General features: G+C 51.3%; 1 protein-coding gene across 3 annotated transcripts in view; it reads right to left on the bottom strand.

The window, feature by feature from the left end:
- LOC138288414 (uncharacterized) overlaps positions 1 to 1,461 on the bottom strand; it is a 112,595-nt gene extending 111,134 nt beyond the window's left edge. Inside the window, exon 1 of one of the 3 annotated variants that reach the window (XM_069229973.1) lies at positions 1,277 to 1,461. In XM_069229973.1, coding sequence (XP_069086074.1) covers positions 1,277 to 1,346 — 70 coding nt within the window. In that variant the 5' untranslated portion in view covers positions 1,347 to 1,461. The remainder of the gene's footprint in view (positions 1 to 1,276) is intronic. The other 2 variants (XM_069229972.1, XM_069229971.1) reach the window with 2 other exon arrangements.
- Positions 1,462 to 22,329: the final 20,868 nt, after the last annotated feature.

Below are 22,329 nucleotides of genomic sequence, written 5' to 3'. Positions count from 1 at the left end.
ATAGGTTTACTACTCTAACCCCACAGCTGCATACCTTCACGATATGATGCTAACCAGTATTGTGGAGTTGATATGTTTGCAGATTAATATTAAAAACTATATTTTGTGGTAGCACGCCAGTGTCAGCCAGTGCAGTTACAAGTCATTACCTCCCAGTGTGCACAAACACTGGCCAGTTACTCCTGTGTGTGTCACAATAACTCAGTAATGTCACAGGACACCAGCTCAGGACTGTGACTGCCAAAGCTGGGACCATGCCAATGTCAGCCGGTACCAAGATAGGATAGTTACACTCAAGTCCAGATGTACTTACACTTTCTCCCGTTGCAAACTGACCAATATGATAGTTTGGGATTGAGTTTCCACTGGAAAAGTTACTTTGTGCTGGAAAGGGCTTCCTCCCTCAGTTAAAAAAACTCCTAGTGCAGCTTTGCTTCACTTTGCATCACTTTGTGCTTGGGGCATTCTTGGGGTGTTAGTGGGATGGATCAGCACAAACACCCATATTTTGGATGAAAAGCTCAATCTACGAAGATATCCAGACCAGGCTTTGCATCTTAGCTAATGCTTCCTTGAAGCAAGTGTTAACAAGGGGAAATGTTTTTATTTCTAGGGTGCTGCAGGACACAGCACATGTCCTAATAATAGGGATCCTTTTGAGCTTGTCTAAGTATAGGACTTTACGCTGGAAGGATATGCTTCAAGTACAAATCCTAAGCTATACAGCACACACTCACCTTTGCACCATAGTGCAAGGCCGTCCATTGGGCGATGGCAGCAGGCCAGTCTTATCAGAAATGTCCCTGCAAGGTTCTTCCCTTCTCCCCTGCGCAGCACAGTGCAGCAAATCTGTCTGCTGCGTTGCGTGTCCTACCTTTATGTGTGATTACTTCACTTGCCCTGCACTGACCGTGTACATTTACTCTGGCCAGACTGCATCAGGCACACTATTAGATAAAAGAGGGGTTTCTTCAGCCTCCCATCCAGACCATTTAACACTAACCATATGAGGTCTACTCACCTCTGTCCTGCAAGACTGCATCAGAAGTACCTGTAGATTAGGTCTACTCACCTCTCTCCTGTGAGGCTGCATCAGAAGTGCCTGTAGATGAGGTCTAATCACCTCTCTCCTGTGAGGCTGCATCAGAAGTACCTGTAGATGAGGTCTAATCGCCTCTGTCATGTGAGGCTGCATCAGAAGTACCTGTAGATGAGGTCTACTCACCTCTCTCCTGTGAGGCTGCATCAGAAGTACCTGTAGATGAGGTCTACTCACCTCTCTCCTGTGAGGCCGCATCAGAAGTACCCGTAGTTTGATTCATTCTCTGAGCTCTCCTCGATGCCATTGGAGCCTCCACAGATGCTCAGGATACTGAGAGGTGCAGGAAGCAGTGAGAGGGGCCCTAGTATGAACTGCATCTCTTGAGCCGCTAGGGAGGGGTCTATATAACAGATACAGGAAACTCCACTTAGAAAGTGCTGATGGCAGCATTGTGCAATCTGTGTGTGAGGGTTGGAGGATGCGGGTGCAGATAAGAGTCTATAATAATCTCCATGTCTCACTCCTAAAGAGTGTGTGCATGTGGTGGGACTCTAGACAACTCTCTAATATAACCCAGGTGTCAATGTGCACTCTGTCTCAGTGTGTGTCTGTGTGTGTGTGTGTAAGAGAGAGAGAGAGCTTGCAAGTGTGTGTGTCTGTACATGTGTGTGTGTGTGTTTGTGTGTGGGCATGCGTGTTTGAGTGTGTAGTAGACAATTTGCATGTGTGAGAGTGTGTGTGTCAGCAAGAGCATGCATGTGAGTACGTGTGTGTGTGTGTGAGAGAGATCATGCATAGATGTGAGTGTGTGACAGAGAGCATGCATGTGTGAGAGTGTGTGTGTGTGTGCGAGAGCATACATGTGTGTGAATTTGGTTTGAGTGTCGGTGTGTGTGTGAGAGAGCATGCATGAGTGTGTGTGTGTGGTAGAGTATGCATGTATGTGAGTCTGTGTGTGTGTGTGTATGTGAGATCATGCATGTGTGTGAATGTGTGACAGACAGCATGTCTGTGTGAGAGTGTGTGTGTGTGCGAGAGCATGCATGTGTGTGAGTTTGGTTTGAGTGTGGGTGTGTGTGTGGGAGAGCATGCATGCATGTGAGTCTGTGGGTGTGTGGGCGTGTGTGTGTGCTTATGGGTGTGTGTGAATGTGTGACAGACAGCATGTCTGTGTGAGAGTGTGTGTGTGCGAGAGCATGCATGTTTGTGAGTTTGGTTTGAGTGTGGGTGTGTGTGTGTGAGAGAGCATGCATGAGTGTGTGTGTGTGTGCAGGAGAGCATGCATGCATGTGAGTCTGTGGGTGTGTGGGTGTGTGCGTGTGTGTGAGCTCATGGGTGTCTGTGAGTGTGTGACAGAGAGCATGCTTGTGTGAGAGTGTGTGTGGGCGAGAGAGAGAGGGGAGAAGATGGCAAGACTGGTGATCATTGAAACTCTTTGTGCCACTGCTACGAAGCTGCTCTGATGAGCTCCAACTCGGGTGAAATACGTCTGGGGTTGCTTGTGCCACGCTTCAGAGGTGACCCATCTGGTGGTTTGGTCTAGACTGTTCCTGTGGGATCAAGGATGATTTGCATATACCTGGTCCCTGTATATAAACTAATATGCACACGTCCTCTGGTATAAAAATTGATTAAAGAAATCAGGTCCCAATATATTGCTCAGACATTCTTCTTTATTACATTTTTTATGAGCATCACTTCAGCCAAAGCCAACACGTGTTTCATCTAGAGTACGTTGCCCACGACTTCCTGAGGGCTTTTACAGGCTGTAAACAATATATAACGTATGATATTTTGTATGTAGTGTCCAATAAAACAAAATAATTTGAATCCAAAAATGTAAATATTTAAAAGTTTGAAATTTAAGAATTTTCTAGTTATAACCAACGTGTAATAAAGTGCTATGGAACTAGTAATATTATAATTGTTGGTGACAGTCATTTACAATAGTTATTAGAGTAATACAAATACTTGTTTATACTGTTTAGATGAACTCAATTTGGTAAGAGTTTTTGTATTTATTAGATTAGATTAAGTTAAATCACCTCAGTGCCATCGTTACCCCATTAAATGTGCATTCAATGTGTATATTTGCATGCAGAATCCATGCAGTGCATCCTACTAATTCATTGGTGTATTCTATAATTACCTCTCCACTATTTCACTTGAATATTAGTTTATCTTCTGATCTGTATCTCGTTCTGCTTTATGGTATAATGTGTAGTTCGTGAAAAGCTGTTACTTAGTTTGCAGTGGCTTCCAGCTTCACCTATACCAAACCAGTCAATACAATATGGATTACAATGTATAATTTTGTAGAGTAAGCCCTCTTAGTAATTAAATAATCAGAGCGTTTTCTATTAAACTCACTCACCTCTCTATTAATCCAATTGTTCCGTATACGGAACATAAGTTTCATCCCATTTGTAATATTAACCTAAATAAAAGAGGCCACATATTCCTGGATTCAATTCCAATTCGAGAAAGCGCTTTTACAAAAACCCTGATATCGGAACGAATTTTCCATTTGCTCACCTGAGTAAAAGAGTAGATTGTCACGTTTTCCGGGGCGGATTCACCGTGGATAAAAACACGGCAGAAACAGCTTATGCTATGGGAAAACGCTCACCTGAACACATCCCAAAAAGAACGACGACTCAATGGAGCCGGAACTCCAAATACTACCTGCCCCTGTTTTTCTGCTTGTTTACGACCAACAGCGACGTAGGCGCAGAAGATACCGGTGAGTACTGCATCTACGACACGGGGGAGGGGGGAGGCAAAAGTCAGGGGGACACCCACCAAACACCCCCACCCTTGCATATTACAACATACACACCAATGCAGTCACAAAGATCACATTAACAACCCACAATCCCCCCGGAAGAATGCAAAGACAAAGTGAATTGCGGCCAAACATTGTAATGTGCCAATTTACATGTCATACAAAAATATACATATATATATCTCTAAATCACTCATAATTATATACACAATACAAGAAGTAGTGAAGATTTGTACACAACAATGTCCGTGCACCAACAGTCCAAAAATGCATGGGCGAGGCCCAAAATAGATACCTGACCAAAATCTGAGAGAACAATGCCGGGGCATCAGATAGAAACACTACAGGCATCTCAGGGGGAAGGGAAGGGGGGGCACCTCAGCCGGATGACTGCAAAGCCAGATCCACGACGGGGCTCCATGCCCATTGATGTATCCTGGGGAGTGCAAAGCCACCGTCTCTCAAGTCTCTACAGTGGGTGGTTTGCTCACTGTGCCATTCTGGGGAGTGCAAAACCACAGTCTCTCAAGTCTCTACAGTGGGTGGTTTGCCCACTGTGCCATCCTGGGGAGTGCAAAGTCACAGTCTCTCAAGTCTCTACGGTGGGTGGTTTGCCCACTGTGCCATCCTGGGGAGTGCAAAGTCACAGTCTCTCAAGTCTCTACGGTGGGTGGTTTTCCCACTGTGCCATCCTGGGGAGTGCAAAGCCACAGTCTCTCAAGTCTCTACAGTGGCTGGTTTTCCCACTGTTCAATCCTGGGGAGTGCAAAGCCACAGTCTCTCAAGTAGATGCAGGTCTCCACTGGTTCTGGAGGGGGACTGGTGCCCAGACTGGATGAGTCTACCCGTGAAAGTTCCTGTCCTGTCACTGTCCCAGCTGCACATGGGATAAGGATGCCTGATGTGGCGGTACATTCATTCCTACACGGTGCATGCCCTGTTCAGCGGTACTTTGCCATGGCGGTCTTTGCCCTGTTCAGCGGTGCTTTACCATGGCGGTCTTTGCCCTGTTCAGCGGTGCTTTACCATGGCGGTCTTTGCCCTGTTCAGCGGTGCTTTGCCATGGCGGTCTTTGCACTGTTCAGCGTGCTTTGCCATGGTGGTCTTTGCCCTGTTCAGCGGTGCTTTGCCATGGCGGTTCTGATACTGACATTGGTGTGTGGCATGACGATCTCCACACTGGACATTGGTGTGTGGCATGACGTTCCATCATTGGCCAGCGGGGCTGTGGCATCCTGGCCCCTCCTGGGCTGTGACTCTGGCGGTGGTCTCCTGACCAGTAACAATACTTGGGCCCTCCTGGGCTGTGACTCTGGCGGTGGTCTCCTGACCAGTAACGATACTTGGGCCCTCCTGGGCACTGACTCCGGTGGTGGTCTCCTGACCAGTAACGATACTTGGGCCCTCCTGGGCTGTGACTCCGGCGGTGGTCTCCTGACCAGTAACGATACTTGGGCCCTCCTGGGCTGTGACTCCGGCGGTGGTCTCCTGACCAGTAACGATACTTGGGCCCTCCTGGGCACTGACTAGTAACGATACTTGGGCCCTCCTGGGCTGTGACTCCGGCGGTGGTCTTCTGACCAGTAACGATACTTGGGCCCTCCGGGGCTGTGACTCTGGCGGTGGGCTCTGGACCAGTGACGACGGTGCTGGCGGATGATGGTGCACTTCTCCGCCGTGACACTCACAACAGGCTGGGGAGACTTCCTCTGGACCTTCCCCACCTTAAGAGTAACAGCTGACTCACCAATCGCCTTCGATCCCATTTCACTTGTTGTCCCACCAGGAGTCTTGACACGGTCCCATCGTCCACTCCCCAATTTCAGAGCCTTTACAGGGGGTGGGCTGCTTGTGCCTTGGCTCCGGGTCCTACTGCCTGCCCTGGTGGACGGTGCACTCCAAAAACCTGGAACACGCACCACTGGTACTGGAGGCTTTTTGGCTGAGGCACTACGACGGGACTGATGAATTGGAGGCGGGGGTGGGGGCAAAAAGGTCAATTTGACATAGGGACAGTTTCTGACGGACACTGGGATGGGTAGCTGGAGGGGGTCTGGGAGTGGAGGAAGAGGAGGGGGTTGTAGAAGGTGTCACTTTAGGTGTTTTTGGGTGCAGGTACTGGAGGCTGTCGTGAGGTGGATGGATGTTGGGTGAGTGATTGCCGGCGTTTGTGTACTAGGGTTGTGTAGGGGGCATCACAGACACACTGGGAGAGGACACAGGGGACGTGTAAATGGGAGTGGAGGTTGTGAGTGCAGGTGAGCGCTTTGTGGTGCTGGGTGTCCTGGTGCGAGTCCTAGTGCTTGTAGATGTGGTGCATGCAGGTGTGTGTGTAGACGAGACAGGGAGGGAGAAGGGAGAAGAGGAGGAGGGGAGACACAGTGGAGGCAGTGGATGTTGCTGTGTCTGTATGGGTGTGATGCTTGTGTGAGTGCCTGTGGTGTGTGTGGTGCCTATGTTTGCTTGAGCTACTTTTGGGTGTTGACTTGTGTGCATGCTGGTCTGTAGGTGTGCTTGGGATGGGCTGGGGTACAGGGGATTGGGTCTGGGTGGAGGAAGTTGGAGATGGGAGGCTGGACACAGGGACAATGGCTGCCATCAGTGCTGAGGCCAGAGATTGCAGGGTTCGCTGAAGGGCAGCCTGACCAGAATGAATGCCCTCCAGGAATGCATTACTGTGTTGCAACTCTCGTTCTACACCCTGGATGGCATTCACAATGGTAGACTGCCCAACAGTGAGTGACCTGAGGAGGTCAATGGCCCCCTCACTGAGGGCAGCAGAGGTGACTGGGGCAGGGCCTGAGGTGCCTGGGGCGAAGGTGATGCCCACCCTCCTAGGTGAGCGGGCACGGGGCGAACGCTGAGGGGCTGCTGGGAGGGCGGTGCAGGTAGGGGAGGTGGCGGCTGTACCTGTAGTAGTGGGGCGCACAGATGGTGCTGCCACCACAGGGGAGCTCCCATCGGCGGACGAGTCCGTGTCGCTGGTTGGTGATCCGGTGGCCGACGTGAAGCTCCCCTCGCCCTCCGTCCCACTGGTGCATTCAGAGTCTGTGGTGTGGCCCTCCATGGCCATGTGGGATGCAGCTCCCTCGTGCTCCGGTGCACCTGTACCTCCGCCTGATGATGCTGATGTACAAAAGGACAGGGAGAGCAGAAGAAGGGGGGGAGACAGAAGAAAGAGGGTTTTAGTGCATGGCATAACGCTACCGTTGGCGGACAATACAGACACATCAGCCCCCTGCATTACGCCGTGCTCCTGGCCTCTGCACATGCAATTTCTGGGATATGGCCTACATGGCAATGTTAGAAATCTGCGCACATGGATGGCAAAGGGGCAACTATGCCTCAACTTGCCACTCTTCTGAGCTTGGGTAGAGTGCCACATGGCCTACATTACGGAGGGGCCTTGCCTACCTAACTCGCCCTGGCCTAGGGACACACACAGCCCACCTCCCCCACCCAGACCCCTCCACTGCACGCAAAGTCCGCTGAATGAGAGTGTACTCACTCCCTTGTGTCTGCTGTGATGTCCTCAAGCGCCCATCCAACTCCGGGTAGGCCACCGCCAGGATCCGGAACATCAGGGGGGTCATGGTGCGACGGGCACCCCTCCCACGTTGGGAGGCCATCCCCAGCTGAGCCTCCGCCGTCTTCTTGCTGCAGCGGTGAATGTCCTCCTATCTCTTACGGCAGTGGGTGCCCCGTCTCTGGTGGGCCCCCAGGGTCCGGACTTCCTTGGCGATGGCACGCCAAATGTCCCTCTTCTGGTGGGCACTGACCTACATGACATGCACAAGGAAAGAGGAACAGTCATTACCAACTGCACCGTCAATGTGAGTGGCCCCCTCCCTACTCTGGCCATGTGGCCCATTCATTCACATGCATTAATGTTCTATGAACTCTGCCCCCTTCCACCCAGCCCTGTCCACCCAGGCCTAGCCCATACAACGTGCTCCCTGTGTACTAACCTGTTGGTCTGGAGAACCGTAGAGTAGCATGTACTGGGGAGGACCCCATCCACAAGTTTCTCCAACTCCTGTGCAGTGAAGGCAGGGGCCCTTTCCCCAGACGCAGCAGCCATCGTCGCTTCCAGACCGAGGTCACAGCAGCACTAGCAGTGTAGGTCCTCTCCTGTCGAAGATCAGGTATCTAGTGATTGAACAGATAGAAAATGGCGGTGACATCCACGGCGGTGACGTCCGCGGCGGTGCGCATCATCACCGCCGGCGCACCTGTTCATTGGCTCCTGGGGCCCATAGGGTCCAATGTTAACCAATGCAGCATTGCGCTGCGGTCTACGACCGCCTACTGCGACGGTGTGCAACGCCAGCGCTGTTACCCCACAATCCCATTGTCCCAGTTTAGAGGTCAGGCAGCCGCCATTTCAGGGGCCCACATGGCTTCATTTACTACTGCGTCACACATACCGAGGTCTACACTCAAAACATATCCAGGAAGGGTGAATTGTCTGGTGTAGTCTTGTGTGTGACTGTGGGTACATACCTGGAGGAATAGTGACTGTTTCTTCGCTGTTGTCCTTCTTAGGCACCGCCAGCTGGGACATATGGGACGATGGAGAAATCCGCCGGTATACCGACCGCTGGTGGACCTGTTGACAATGGAAGAGAGACATTTAATCGTCACCTACCGTTTGACCGTGCCACAATCCAGCAACTATGTACCCAGTTGGAGCCAGACCTGATGTCACCAATCCGCCATCCGACTGGAATCCCCCCTGACGTCCAGGTGCTGTCAGTGCTCCATTTCCTTGCAAGTGGGTCATTTCAGACAACAGTGGCCATGGTATCAGGGATGTCCCAGCCTATGTTTTCCAACGTGTTGTCCAGAGTGTTGTCTGCCCTGCTGAAACACGTAAGGAGATACATCATTTTCCCTGAGGTGGAGGATTTGCCTACAGTGAAAGGTGACTTCTATGCCCTTGGACATATCCCCAACGTCATAAGTGCCATTGATGGGACCCATGTAGCTCTAGTCCCCCCCGCAGGAGTGAACAGGTGTACAGGAACAGGAAGAGTTATCATTCCATGAATGTCCAGATGGTCTGTTTGGCAGACCAGTACATCTCCCAGGTAAATGCTATGTTCCCTGGCTCTGTGCATGACGCCTACATCCTGTGGAATAGCAGCATCCCTGATATGATGGCTCAACTCCAGAGGCACCGTGTATGGCTATTGGGGGACTCTGATTACCCCAACCTTTCCTGGCTACTGACCCCAGTGAGGAATCCCAGGACCAGGGCAGAGGAACGCTACAATGAGGCACATGGGCGGACTAGGAGGGTTATCGAACGCACCTTTGGCCTCCTGAAGGCCAGGTTCAGGTGCCTCCATATGACAGGTGGGTCCCTATTCTACTCACCGAAGAAGGTGTGCGACATCATCATCGCCTGCTCCATGCTCCATAATTTGGCATTGCGACGCCAGGTGCCTTTTCTGCAGGAGGATGATCCAGATGATGGTGTTGTAGCAGCTGTGGAGCCTGTGGAGTCTGTGGACAGTGATGAGGATGAAGCTGAGGAAGAAGAAAACGACAACAGGGAGTCAGTCATACAGCAATATTTCCAGTGAAACAGAGGTGAGTACATTTTCAGGTTTCACATTATATTAACTTTCACACGTCTACCTCTATCCTGTACCGACATTTCACTCACTATTTGTTAACTGAGTCGTCCCCTTCCATTTCAGTTTCACAAATGTGGTAACCTACGTGTCAACTGCTTGCATCCTTGAAGGGCTTGTGATGTGTGACATTGGTATGTTAGCCCTCCAATGGGTAACCCATTTTGACACTGTAATTGACAATACGAAGTTCAAAATCATAGACTGACTCCAGTTTTTTTAGTGTTTCAAGGGTGTTTATTTAAGTGCTAAAAAATGAAGGGGGGTTGTGAAATGGGGATGGGTGATGGTGGAGGAATGTCCATGGCAGAGTCCAGTCTATTAGTCTCACAGGTACATTGCACATCTGGCCATTGGAAGTGAAGCTGGGGCAGTTCTGATTTGGACAGGGTAACAAAGTGGGACAGTGGGGGGACAATCAGGGTGGTCTTATTTCCTGGCGGGGGTCTTGCCATCTTGCTCTGTCCTGTTCCTGGATCTCAGGGACCACTTGCGGGGTGGTTCGCTGTCTGCAGGGGGTGGGGTGCTGGTGTGGTGGTCCTGTGGCGGGGCGTCCTGTCCCCTAGCGCCGGCGGAGGTGGTGGGCAGTTCGTCGTCCTGGCTAGTGTCAGGGGCCCCTTGGAGTGCCACGGTGTCTCTCAAGGTCTTTTGAATGTCCGTCAGCACCCCTACGATGGTGCCCAGGGCGGAGTCGATGGTCCTGAGCTCCTCCCTGAACCCTAAATACTGCTCCTCCTGCAGACGCAGGGTCTCCTGCAACTTGTCCAGGACCTTTGCCATCGTCTCCTGGGAGTGGTGGTAGGCTCCCATGATGGAGGAGAGGGCCTCGTGGAGAGTAGGTTCCCTTGGCCTGTCCGCCCCCTGTCGCACAGCAGCCCTCCCAGTTCCCCTGTGTTCCTGGGCCTCTGTCCCCTGGACTGTGTGCCCACTACCACTGTCCCCAGGTCCCTGTTGTTGGTGTTTCCAGAGGGTGGAAGGTCAGTGTTGGGCTGTGCCTGTGCGAGGGGAACCGACTGTCCCGAGGCCCACGATGGTCCGGGCTGGTCATCTGAATCCAGTTGGCCAGAGCTGCTGTCATCAGGGTGGGCCTCTTCTGTGGGAGGGGTAGAGATGTCTGGACCCTCCTGTCTGGTGACGTTAGGTAGTGGTCCTGCAGGAGTGTAAAAGCATGATTATTTCATCTGTGTGTGTCATGGTGTGCAATGGGTGGGTGACCGTGTACCCGAAGTGCTAGCATTCCTGTGTGGGGCCTTGTGTGATGATGGTTAGGGGGTGTAATGGGTATGTGCAGTGGGCATGCTTTAGTGATGGGTGTCCATGCTTTGTTGTGTCATGCAGGGCTTGGTGTTGGGATGGATGGTTTGTGTTATTAGTACATTAGTGAGGAGTTGGAGTGATAGGGGAGGGGGTGAGGGTGGGGGTGTGTGATAGCATGCAGGTAGGGTGGGGGATATGATAGTTAAGATTTGACTCACCAGTGTCCATTCCTCCACCGACTCCACCGAGGCCCTCTGGATGCATAATGGTCAAGACCTGCTCCTCCCATGTTGTTAGTTGTGGGGGAGGAGGTGGGGGTCCGCCGCCAGTCCGCTGTACTGCGATGTTGTGCCTCGAGAACATGGAACGCACCTTCCCCCGTAGGTCGTTCCACCTCTTACTGATGTCGTCCCTATTTCTTGGGTGCTGTCCCACTGCGTTGACCCTGTCGACTATTCTTCGCCATAGCTCCATCTTCCTTGCAATGGAGGTGTGCTGCATCTGTGATCCAAATAGCTGTGGCTCTACACATACGAATGACCCTGAGCTCCTCCTCGGAGAACCTGGGGTGTCTTTGCCGTGCCATGGGGTGGTGTAGGTGATGTGTGGGATGGTGTATGTGGTGATAAGTGTGGAGATGTGTAGTGGTGTGTGGTGTTTTGTGCGTGGATGTTGTGTGGGTGATGGTGTTGTGTGCCTCTGTGTGGTGGGATTGTCTATGCTGTGCTCTCTCTGTCACCTTCGTCTATAATTTTTGGTCGTAGGGGTTTGTGGGTGATGTGGGTGTGTGTTTTATATTGTAATGGGTGTGTGGGAGTGGTGTTTGTATGTGTATCAGGTGTGTGTAAATCGAATTGTCCAATGTGGCGGTGTTTTGGAGATGTGTGTGTATTTTGAGCGCAGCGGTGTGTACCGCCAATGGAATACCGCGATTGAAAGACCGCCACTTGGATTCGTGGGTCGTAATAGCATGGGTGTGTTTCTGTTGGCGTGATGGTGGAGGTTTTGTTTTCGGCAATTTATCACTGACCTTTGGTGTGGCGGACTTGTATGGGTGTCTGAATTTCGGCGGATTCCGAGATGTGGGTCATAATAGCTGTGGCGGAATTCTGCGGCCGCGTCGGTGTTTTGGCGGTTCTCTGCACGGCGGTAAGCAGCTTTTACCGCCAATGTTGTAATGACCCCCATTGTCATAAAAATAAAGTACCTTTATTTTTAGTATATCTGTGTATTGTGTTTTCTCATGATATTGTGCATATGACACCAGTGGTATAGTAGGAGCTTTGCATGTCTCCTAGTTCAGCCTAAGCTGCTCTGCTACAGCTACCTTCTATCAGCCTAAGCTGCTAGAAACACCTCTTCTACACTAATAAGGGATAACTGGACCTGGCACAAGGTGTAAGTACCTCTGGTACCCACTCAAGCCAAGCCAGCCTCCTACACCAGGGCAGATGAGTTGATAGATACACTGGCTTCTGCCAAGTATCTAAGCACTTTTGATTTAACTGCAGGATATTGGCAGATTAAGGGCCTGATTATGACCCTGGCGGACGGCGGAGGCCGTCCGCCAAGGTACCGCCGCTGAATGACCGCACCGCGGTCAAAAGACCGCGGCGGCCATTCAGACATTTCCTCTGGGCCGGCGGGCGCTCTCTAAAAGAGCGCCCGCCGGCCCAGAGGAAATGCCCCTGCAACGAGGACGCCGGCTCAGAATTGAGCCGGCGTAGTTGCAGGGGTGCGACGGGTGCAGTAGCACCCGTCGCGTATTTCAGTGTCTGCAAGGCAGACACTGAAATACTTTGCGGGCCCTCTTACGGGGGCCCCTGCCGTGCCCATGCCATTGGCATGGGCACGGCAGGGGCCCCCAGGGGCCCCACGGCACCCCCTACCGCCATCCTGTTCATGGCGGGTTTCCCGCCATGAACAGGATGGCGGTAGGGGGTGTCAGAATCCTCATGGCGGCGGAGCGCGCTGCGCCGCCATGAAGGATTTCCCCGAGCAGCGGTAAGTCGGCGGGAGACCGCCGACTTGCCGCTTCTGACCGCGGCTGAACCGCCGCGGTCAGAATGCTCGTGGGAGCACCGCCAGCCTGTTGCCGGTGCTCCCGTGGTCGGTGGCCCTGGCGGCCCCAGGGTCAGAATGACCCCCTAAGTCATCAGAAGATGCAGAACCAAAGACAGCATTTTCAACCATTGCGGGGCATTATCAATTCACAGTAATGCCCTTTGGATTGAAAAATGCACCTGCCACTTTTCAGAGCAAAGCCCTCCAAGGATTGGAAGCCTTTAGTGCAGCATATCTGGACGAAGTAGCTGTCTTTAGCTCCGGCTGGGATGATCACCTGGTCCACCTATGGACAGTTTTGGAGGCCCTGCAAAAGGCAGGCCTCACTATCAAAGCTTCAAAGTGCCAGATAGGGCAGGGGAAAGTGGTTTATCTGGGACACCTGGTAGGTGGGGAACAGATTGCACCACTTCAGGGGAAGATCCAAACCATTATGGCATGGACTTCTCCTACAACTCAGAGGTTGTAAGTAAGAGCCTTCCTAGGCCTCACTGGGTTCTACAGGAGGTTCATTAAGAATTATGGCACTGTAGCTGTCCCTCTTCATGACCTCACATCAAAGAAGATGCCTAAAAAGGTATTATAGACAGCTAGCTGTCAAAAGGCTTTTGATGAGCTCAAACAGGCCATGTGTTCTGCACCTGTCCTCCAAAGCCCTTGTTACTCCAAAAAATTCATTGTACAAACTGATGCTTCTGAATTAGGGGTAGGGGCAGTTCTATCACAGCTAAGCACAGAGGGCCAGGATCAACCTGTTGCTTTTATCAGCAGGAGGTTGACCCCTAGAGAAAAGCGTTGGTCTGCCATAGAGAGGGAGGCCTTTGCTGTGGTCTGGGCCTTGACAAAGTTGAGACCATACCTCTTTGGTACTCACTTTATTGTTAAAACAGACCACAAACCTCTATTATGGCTTAAACAAATGAAAGGTGAAAACCCTAAATTGTTGATGTGGTCCATCTCGATACAGTGAATGGACTATACAGTGGAACATAGACCTGGGAGTACCCACTCCAATGCAGATGGACTCTCCAGATATTTCCACTTAGCCAATGAAGAATCATCTGGGCAAGATAAGCCTTATTGTCCCTCGTTTGGGGGGGGTTGTGTAGGAAAGTACCATCTTTCTTGACATGTTACCCCTAATATTAGATGTATATCAGTATGTTTTTGCCTGTCTCACTGGGATCCTGCTAGCCAGGACCGGAGTGCTCATAGTTTGTGGCCTAAATGTGTATGCCTGTGTAGTGCCTAACTGTGTCACTGAGGCTCTACTAATCAGAGCCTCAGTGCTCATGCTCTCTCTGCCTTTAAATCTGTCACTATAGGCTAGTGACTACATTTACCAATTTCAATTGGCATACTGGACCCCCCTTATAAGTCCCTAGTATATGGTACCTAGGTACCCAGGGCATTGCAGTTCCAGGAGATCCATACGGGCTGCAGCATTTCTTTTGCCACCCATAGGGAGTTCAGACAAACCCTTACACATGACTGCCATTGCAGCCTGCGTGAAATAACGCACATGTTATTTCACATCCATTTTCATTGCACTAAAGTAACTTATAAGTCACCTATATGTCTAACCTTCACTTGCTGAAGGTTAGGTGCAAAGTTACTAAGTGTGAGGGCACCCTTGCACTAGCAAATGTGCCCCCAAATAGTTCAGGGCCATTTCCCTGGACTTTGTGAGTGCGGGGACACCATTATACACGTGCACTACCTATAGGTCAATACCTATATGTAGCTTCACAATGGTAACTCCGAATATGGCCATATAACATGTCTAAGATCATGGAATTGTCCCGCCATTCCAAATCTGGTATTGGGGAGTCAATTCCATACAACCTGAGGGCTCCTCTATGGACCCCCAGTATTGCCAAACCAGCTGTCTGGGGTTTTCTCTGCAGCTACAGTTGCTACCACCCCACAGACAGGGTCTGACCTCCTGGGGTCTGAGCAGCTCAGTCTCAGGAAGGCAGAACAATGGATTTCCTTTGGGACCAGGGTTTTACACCCTCTCTCTTTGGAAATAGGTGTTAAAGGCTGAGGAGGGGTAGCCTCTCCCAGCCTCTGGAAATGCTTTGAAGGGCACAGATGGTGCCCTCCTTGCATAAGCCAGTCTACACCAGTTTAGGGAACCCCCAGTCCCTGCTCTGGTGCGAAACTGGACAAAGGGAAGGGTGGTGACCACTCCCCTGTCCATCACCACCACAGGGGTGGTGCCCAGAGCTCCTCCAGTGTGTCTTAGACCTCTGCCATCTTGTTTTCAGAGGTGTGGGGGCATTCTGGAGGCCTCTGAGTGGCCAGTGCCAGCAGGTGATGTCAGAGACCCCTCCTGATAGGTGCATACCTGACTAGGTAGACACTCCTCCTCTGAGGGCTATTTAGGGTCTCTCCTGGGGGCTTCTCTTCAGATTACGACTTGCAAGAATACAGCAGAACTCCTCTACACTTGTCTCTTAGGCTTCTGCCAAGGATCGACCACTAACTGCTCCAGGATGCCTGCAAAACTGCAACAAAGTAGCCAGAAGACTACCAGCAACATTGTAGCGCCTAATCCTGCCGGCTTTCTCTACTGTTTCCTGGTGGTGCATGCTCTGGGGGCTGCCTGCTTTCACCCTGCACTGGAAGCCATGAAGAAATCTCCTGTGGGTCGACAGAATCTTCCCCCTGCTCTAGCAGGCACCAAACTTCAGCTTCACCGGTACTCTGGGTCCCCTCTCATCCTGACGAGTGTGGCCCCTGGAACACAGGTGGTTAACCCAAGTGACCCAGACTGTCCAGGGGTCCAACTATCCACATTTGGAGGAGTTAAGTCCTTGCGTCCCCTCCCCAGACAGTAATCCTGTGCACTGTGTGATCTGCAGCTACAAGGGCTTCTGTGCACATTTCCAAGAAATCCTGCATGCACAGCTGAGTCTATGTCCCCAGCACTCCGTCCTGCAATGCTCAGCTCCCTGAGTTGACCCCAGGTGTCGTGGGACCTCTCTTTGCAGTGTTGAGATGACCGCCATGTTCAGTCTTCTTGAACCCGTGTTCAAGGACTTCTGTGGGTGCTTCCCTTCTGTCCCTGGGCTCTCTGCATTGCTGAGGGCCCCCTCTGTCCCCTCACCTGAGTGGCGACATCCTGGTCCTTCCTAGGCCCGAGCAGCTCCCTTTTTCTCGAATCATGACTCTTGCAGGTAGGAAGGCTTGTTTGCGGTACTTTACCAAGGAAACAACTCTGCGTCCTCCAGCATGCGGTGGGACATCTTTTGCACAAAGCAGAACCTCCTTTTGTTGTTGCAAAACCTGCAGCTTCTTCCAACCGGAGGCAGCCATTTTGCACCTTCATCCGGGGTTTAGTGGGCTCCTGCCCCCCTGAACACTTTAGCGACTCTTGAACTTGGTCCCCTTCCTTTGCAGGTCTTCAGGTCCAGGAATCAGTCTTCAGTGCTTTGCAGTCTGTTGTGGTCCTTGCAAAATCCTTTATCACAACTTCAGTATGTTTTGGGGGAAATAGTAGTACTTTACTCCTACTTTCCAGGGTCCTGGGATGGAGTCTCCTTTACACCCTTAGTGTTTTCTCACACTCCCAGCGACCCTCTACACACTACACTTGCCTAGGGGTGCATTTGTGGTTCGCATTCCACTTTCTTAGTATAAGGTTTGTGTTGACCCTAGGCCTATTCCATCCTATTGTTATTTTAGAGTGTTTGCACTACTTTCTGACTGTTTTACTTACCTGATTTGGTTAGTTGTGTATATTTGTGTATGTTACTTATCTCCTAAGGGAGTATATCCTCTGAGATATTTTTGGCACATTGTCACTAAAATAAAGTACCTTTATTTTTTGTAACTAATAGTATTCTCTTTCTTATGATATAGTACATATATGATACAAGTGGTATTGCATGAGCTTTGCATGTCTCCTAGTTCAGAATTGGCTGCTCTGCTATCAGCTATCAGCCTAAGCTGCTAGAACACTACTACACTCTACTAATAAGGGATAACTGGACCTGGCATAAGGTGTAAGTACCATTGGTACCCACTACTAGCCTGGCCAGCCTTCTACAAATATATACATATATTCCTACATACATATGTACATACATACATACATATATACATACATTAATTAACTACTTCTCCATGTTCAGTGCTGAGGTGTGTCTCCAGGGAGGGTGGCCCCTCTCAGAGGGGGATGTGTTTGTGCTATAGAAATACAACATACATGCATACATACACATATACATACATACATGCATGCATATATACATACAGGGTGGCTCTGTAAACAGGCTCGTGGGCAGACACTCTGGCACAAGTGGAGCAGAAGGTGGCAGGATGGACACCTGTAGTACTGTCTCCAAGAGACACGCTGCCTGAGACAGGCTCGGGGGCAGACACTCTGGAACAAGTGGAACAGAAGGAGGAGGGCTGAACACCTGTGGGAATGTCTCCAAGTGACACTGCTCCCCGTCACAGGCTCTGAGGCAGACAGCCTAAGTAACACCTGCTGCCAGAGCCTGGCTCCAAGGCACACACTTGAAGTCAGAGCTGTCCCTCTGGTACAAGCTGAGCCGAAGAATGTAGGATGGACACCTGTCCAATCGTCTCCAAGTTACACCTGCTGTCCATCACAGGCTCAGAGGCAGACACTCTGGTACAAGAACAGCAGAAGGAGGTGGGATGGACACCTGCAAGACCATCTCCAAGTGCCACCTGCTGCCTGTCACAGACTCAGAGGCAAACACTTTGGTACAAGCAAAGCAGAAGGAGGTGGGCTGGGCACCTGTAGGACTATCTCCAAGAGACACCTGCTGCCTGAGACATGATCCAAGGCAGACACTAGAAGACAGAGCTGTCCATCTGATACAAGCAGAGCAGAAGAATGTGGGATGGACACCTCTATAACTGTCTCCAAGTGACACCTGTTGTCTGTCACAGGCTCGGGGGCATACACTCTTGTACAAGCGGCGCAGAAGGTGGCAGGATGGACACCTGTAGGACTGTCTCCAAGTGACACCTGCTGTCCATCACAGGCTCAGAGGCAGACACTCTGGTACAAGCAGACCATAGGAGGAGTGCTGGACACCTGTCGGACCATCTCCAAGTGACACCTGCTGTCCTAGACAGGCTCGGGGGCATACACTCTTGTACGAGCAGAGCAGAAGGAGACAGGATGGACACCTGTTGGACCGTCTCCAAGTGACACCTGCTGCATGTCACAGGCTCAGACGCAGACCTTCTGGTACAAGCAGAGCAGAAGGAGGTGGGCTGGACACCTGTAGGACCTTCTCCAAGTGACACCTGCTGCATGTCACAGGCTAGGAGGCAGTCACTCTGGTACGAGCACCTTTATTTTTAGTATATCTGTGTATTGTGTTTTCTCATGATATTGTGCATATGACACCAGTGGGATAGTAGGAGCTTTGCATGTCTCCTAGTTCAGCCTAAGCTGCTCTGCTACAGCTACCTTCTATCAGCCTAAGCTGCTAGAAACACCTCTTCTACACTAATAAGGGATAACTGGACCTGGCACAAGGTGTAAGTACCTCTGGTACCCACTCAAGCCAAGCCAGCCTCCTACACCAGGGCAGATGAGTTGATAGATACACTGGCTTCTGCCAAGTATCTAAGCACTTTTGATTTAACTGCAGGATATTGGCAGATTAAGGGCCTGATTATGACCCTGGCGGACGGCGGAGGCCGTCCGCCAAGGTACCGCCGCTGAATGACCGCACCGCGGTCAAAAGACCGCGGCGGCCATTCAGACATTTCCTCTGGGCCGGCGGGCGCTCTCCAAAAGAGCGCCCGCCGGCCCAGAGGAAATGCCCCTGCAACGAGGACGCCGGCTCAGAATTGAGCCGGCGTAGTTGCAGGGGTGCGACGGGTGCAGTAGCACCCGTCGCGTATTTCAGTGTCTGCAAGGCAGACACTGAAATACTTTGCGGGGCCCTCTTACGGGGGCCCCTGCCGTGCCCATGCCATTGGCATGGGCCCCGCGGCACCCCCTACCGCCATCCTGTTCATGGCGGGTTTCCCGCCATGAACAGGATGGCGGTAGGGGGTGTCAGAATCCTCATGGCGGCGGAGCGCGCTGCGCCGCCATGAAGGATTCCCCCGAGCAGCGGTAAGTCGGCGGGAGACCGCCGACTTGCCGCTTCTGACCGCGGCTGAACCGCCGCGGTCAGATTGCTCGTGGGAGCACCGCCAGCCTGTTGGCGGTGCTCCCGTGGTGGGTGGCCCTGGAGGCCACCGGCCGCCAGGGTCAGAATGACCCCCTAAGTCATCAGAAGATGCAGAACCAAAGACAGCATTTTCAACCATTGCGGGGCATTATCAATTCACAGTAATGCCCTTTGGATTGAAAAATGCACCTGCCACTTTTCAGAGGTTGGTGAGCAAAGCCCTCCAAGGATTGGAAGCCTTTAGTGCAGCATATCTGGACGATGTAGCTGTCTTTAGCTCCGGCTGGGATGATCACCTGGTCCACCTATGGACAGTTTTGGAGGCCCTGCAAAAGGCAGGCCTCACTATCAAAGCTTCAAAGTGCCAGATAGGGCAGGGGAAAGTGGTTTATCTGGGACACCTGGTAGGTGGGGAACAGATTGCACCACTTCAGGGGAAGATCCAAACCATTATGGCATGGACTTCTCCTACAACTCAGAGCTAAGTAAGAGCCTTCCTAGGCCTCACTGGGTTCTACAGGAGGTTCATTAAGAATTATGGCACTATAGCTGTCCCTCTTCATGACCTCACATCAAAGAAGATGCCTAAAAAGGTATTATAGACAGCTAGCTGTCAAAAGGCTTTTGATGAGCTCAAACAGGCCATGTGTTCTGCACCTGTCCTCCAAAGCCCTTGTTACTCCAAAAAATTCATTGTACAAACTGATGCTTCTGAATTAGGGGTAGGGGCAGTTCTATCACAGCTAAGCACAGAGGGCCAGGATCAACCTGTTGCTTTTATCAGCAGGAGGTTGACCCCTAGAGAAAAGCGTTGGTCTGCCATAGAGAGGGAGGCCTTTGCTGTGGTCTGGGCCTTGACAAAGTTGAGACCATACCTCTTTGGTACTCACTTTATTGTTAAAACAGACCACAAACCTCTATTATGGCTTAAACAAATGAAAGGTGAAAACCCTAAATTGTTGATGTGGTCCATCTCGATACAGTGAATGGACTATACAGTGGAACATAGACCTGGGAGTACCCACTCCAAAGCAGATGGACTCTCCAGATATTTCCACTTAGCCAATGAAGAATCATCTGGGCAAGATAAGCCTTATTGTCCCTCGTTTGGGGGGGGTTGTGTAGGAAAGTACCATCTTTCTTGACATGTTACCCCTAATATTAGATGTATATCAGTATGTTTTTGCCTGTCTCACTGGGATCCTGCTAGCCCGGACCGGAGTGCTCATAGTTTGTGGCCTAAATGTGTATGCCTGTGTAGTGCCTAACTGTGTCACTGAGGCTCTACTAATCAGAGCCTCAGTGCTCATGCTCTCTCTGCCTTTAAATCTGTCACTATAGGCTAGTGACTACATTTACCAATTTCAATTGGCATACTGGACCCCCCTTATAAGTCCCTAGTATATGGTACCTAGGTACCCAGGGCATTGCGGTTCCAGGAGATCCATATGGGCTGCAGCATTTCTTTTGCCACCCATAGGGAGTTCAGACAAACCCTTACACATGACTGCCATTGCAGCCTGCGTGAAATAACGCACATGTTATTTCACATCCATTTTCACTGCACTAAAGTAACTTATAAGTCACCTATATGTCTAACCTTCACTTGCTGAAGGTTAGGTGCAAAGTTACTAAGTGTGAGGGCACCCTTGCACTAGCAAATGTGCCCCCAAATAGTTCAGGGCCATTTCCCTGGACTTTGTGAGTGCGGGGACACCATTATACACATGCCCTACATATAGGTCAATACCTATATGTAGCTTCACAATGGTAACTCCGAATATGGCCATATAACATGTCTAAGATCATGGAATTGTCCCGCCATTCCAAATCTGGTATTGGGGAGTCAATTCCATACAACCTGAGGGCTCCTCTATGGACCCCCAGTATTGCCAAACCAGCTGTCTGGGGTTTTCTCTGCAGCTACAGTTGCTACCATCCCACAGACAGGGTCTGACCTCCTGGGGTCTGAGCAGCTCAGTCTCAGGAAGGCAGAACAATGGATTTCCTTTGGGACCAGGGTTTTACACCCTCTCTCTTTGGAAATAGGTGTTAAAGGCTGAGGAGGGGTAGCCTCTCCCAGCCTCTGGAAATGCTTTGAAGGGCACAGATGGTGCCCTCCTTGCATAAGCCAGTCTACACCAGTTTAGGGAACCCCCAGTCCCTGCTTTGGTGCGAAACTGGACAAAGGGAAGGGTGGTGACCACTCCCCTGTCCATCACCACCACAGGGGTGGTGCCCAGAGCTCCTCCAGTGTGTCTTAGACCTCTGCCATCTTGTTTTCAGAGGTGTGGGGGCATTCTGGAGGCCTCTGAGTGGCCAGTGCCAGCAGGTGATGTCAGAGACCCCTCCTGATAGGTGCATACCTGACTAGGTAGACACTCCTCCTCTGAGGGCTATTTAGGGTCTCTCCTGGGGGCTTCTCTTCAGATTACGACTTGCAAGAATACAGCAGAACTCCTCTACACTTGTCTCTTAGGCTTCTGCCAAGGATCGACCACTAACTGCTCCAGGATGCCTGCAAAACTGCAACAAAGTAGCCAGAAGACTACCAGCAACATTGTAGCGCCTAATCCTGCTGGCTTTCTCTACTGTTTCCTGGTGGTGCATGCTCTGGGGGCTGCCTGCTTTCACCCTGCACTGGAAGCCATGAAGAAATCTCCTGTGGGTCGACAGAATCTTCCCCCTGCTCTAGCAGGCACCAAACTTCAGCTTCACCGGTACTCTGGGTCCCCTCTCATCCTGACGAGTGTGGCCCCTGGAACACAGGTGGTTAACCCAAGTGACCCAGACTGTCCAGTGGTCCAACTATCCACATTTGGAGGAGTTAAGTCCTTGCGTCGCCTCCCCAGACAGTAATCCTGTGCACCGTGTGATCTGCAGCTACAAGGGCTTCTGTGCCCATCTCCAAGAAATCCTGCATGCACAGCTGAGTCTATGTCCCCAGCACTCCGTCCTGCAATGCTCAGCTCCCTGAGTTGACCCCAGGTGTCGTGGGACCTCTCTTTGCAGTGTTGAGATGACTGCCATGTTCAGTCTTCTTGAACCCGTGTTCAAGGACTTCTGTGGGTGCTTCCCTTCTGTCCCTGGGCTCTCTGCATTGCTGAGGGCCCCCTCTGTCCCCTCACCTGAGTGGCGACATCCTGGTCCATCCTAGGCCCGAGCAGCACCCTTTTTCTCGAAATGTGACTCTTGCAGGTAGGAAGGCTTGTTTGCGGTACTTTACCAAGGAAACAACTCTGCGTCCTCCAGCATGCGATGGGACATCTTCTGCACAAAGCAGAACCTCCTACCTCCTTTTGTTGTTGCAAAACCTGCAGCTTCTTCCAACCGGAGGCAGCCATTTTGCACCTTCATCCGGGGTTTAGT

Source organism: Pleurodeles waltl, chromosome 4_1 (assembly GCF_031143425.1).
Source record: "Pleurodeles waltl isolate 20211129_DDA chromosome 4_1, aPleWal1.hap1.20221129, whole genome shotgun sequence".
NCBI lineage: Eukaryota > Metazoa > Chordata > Amphibia > Caudata > Salamandridae > Pleurodeles > Pleurodeles waltl.
The sequence above is the reverse complement of the archived record's forward strand: the minus strand, read 5'-3'. Positions and strand labels throughout refer to the sequence as shown.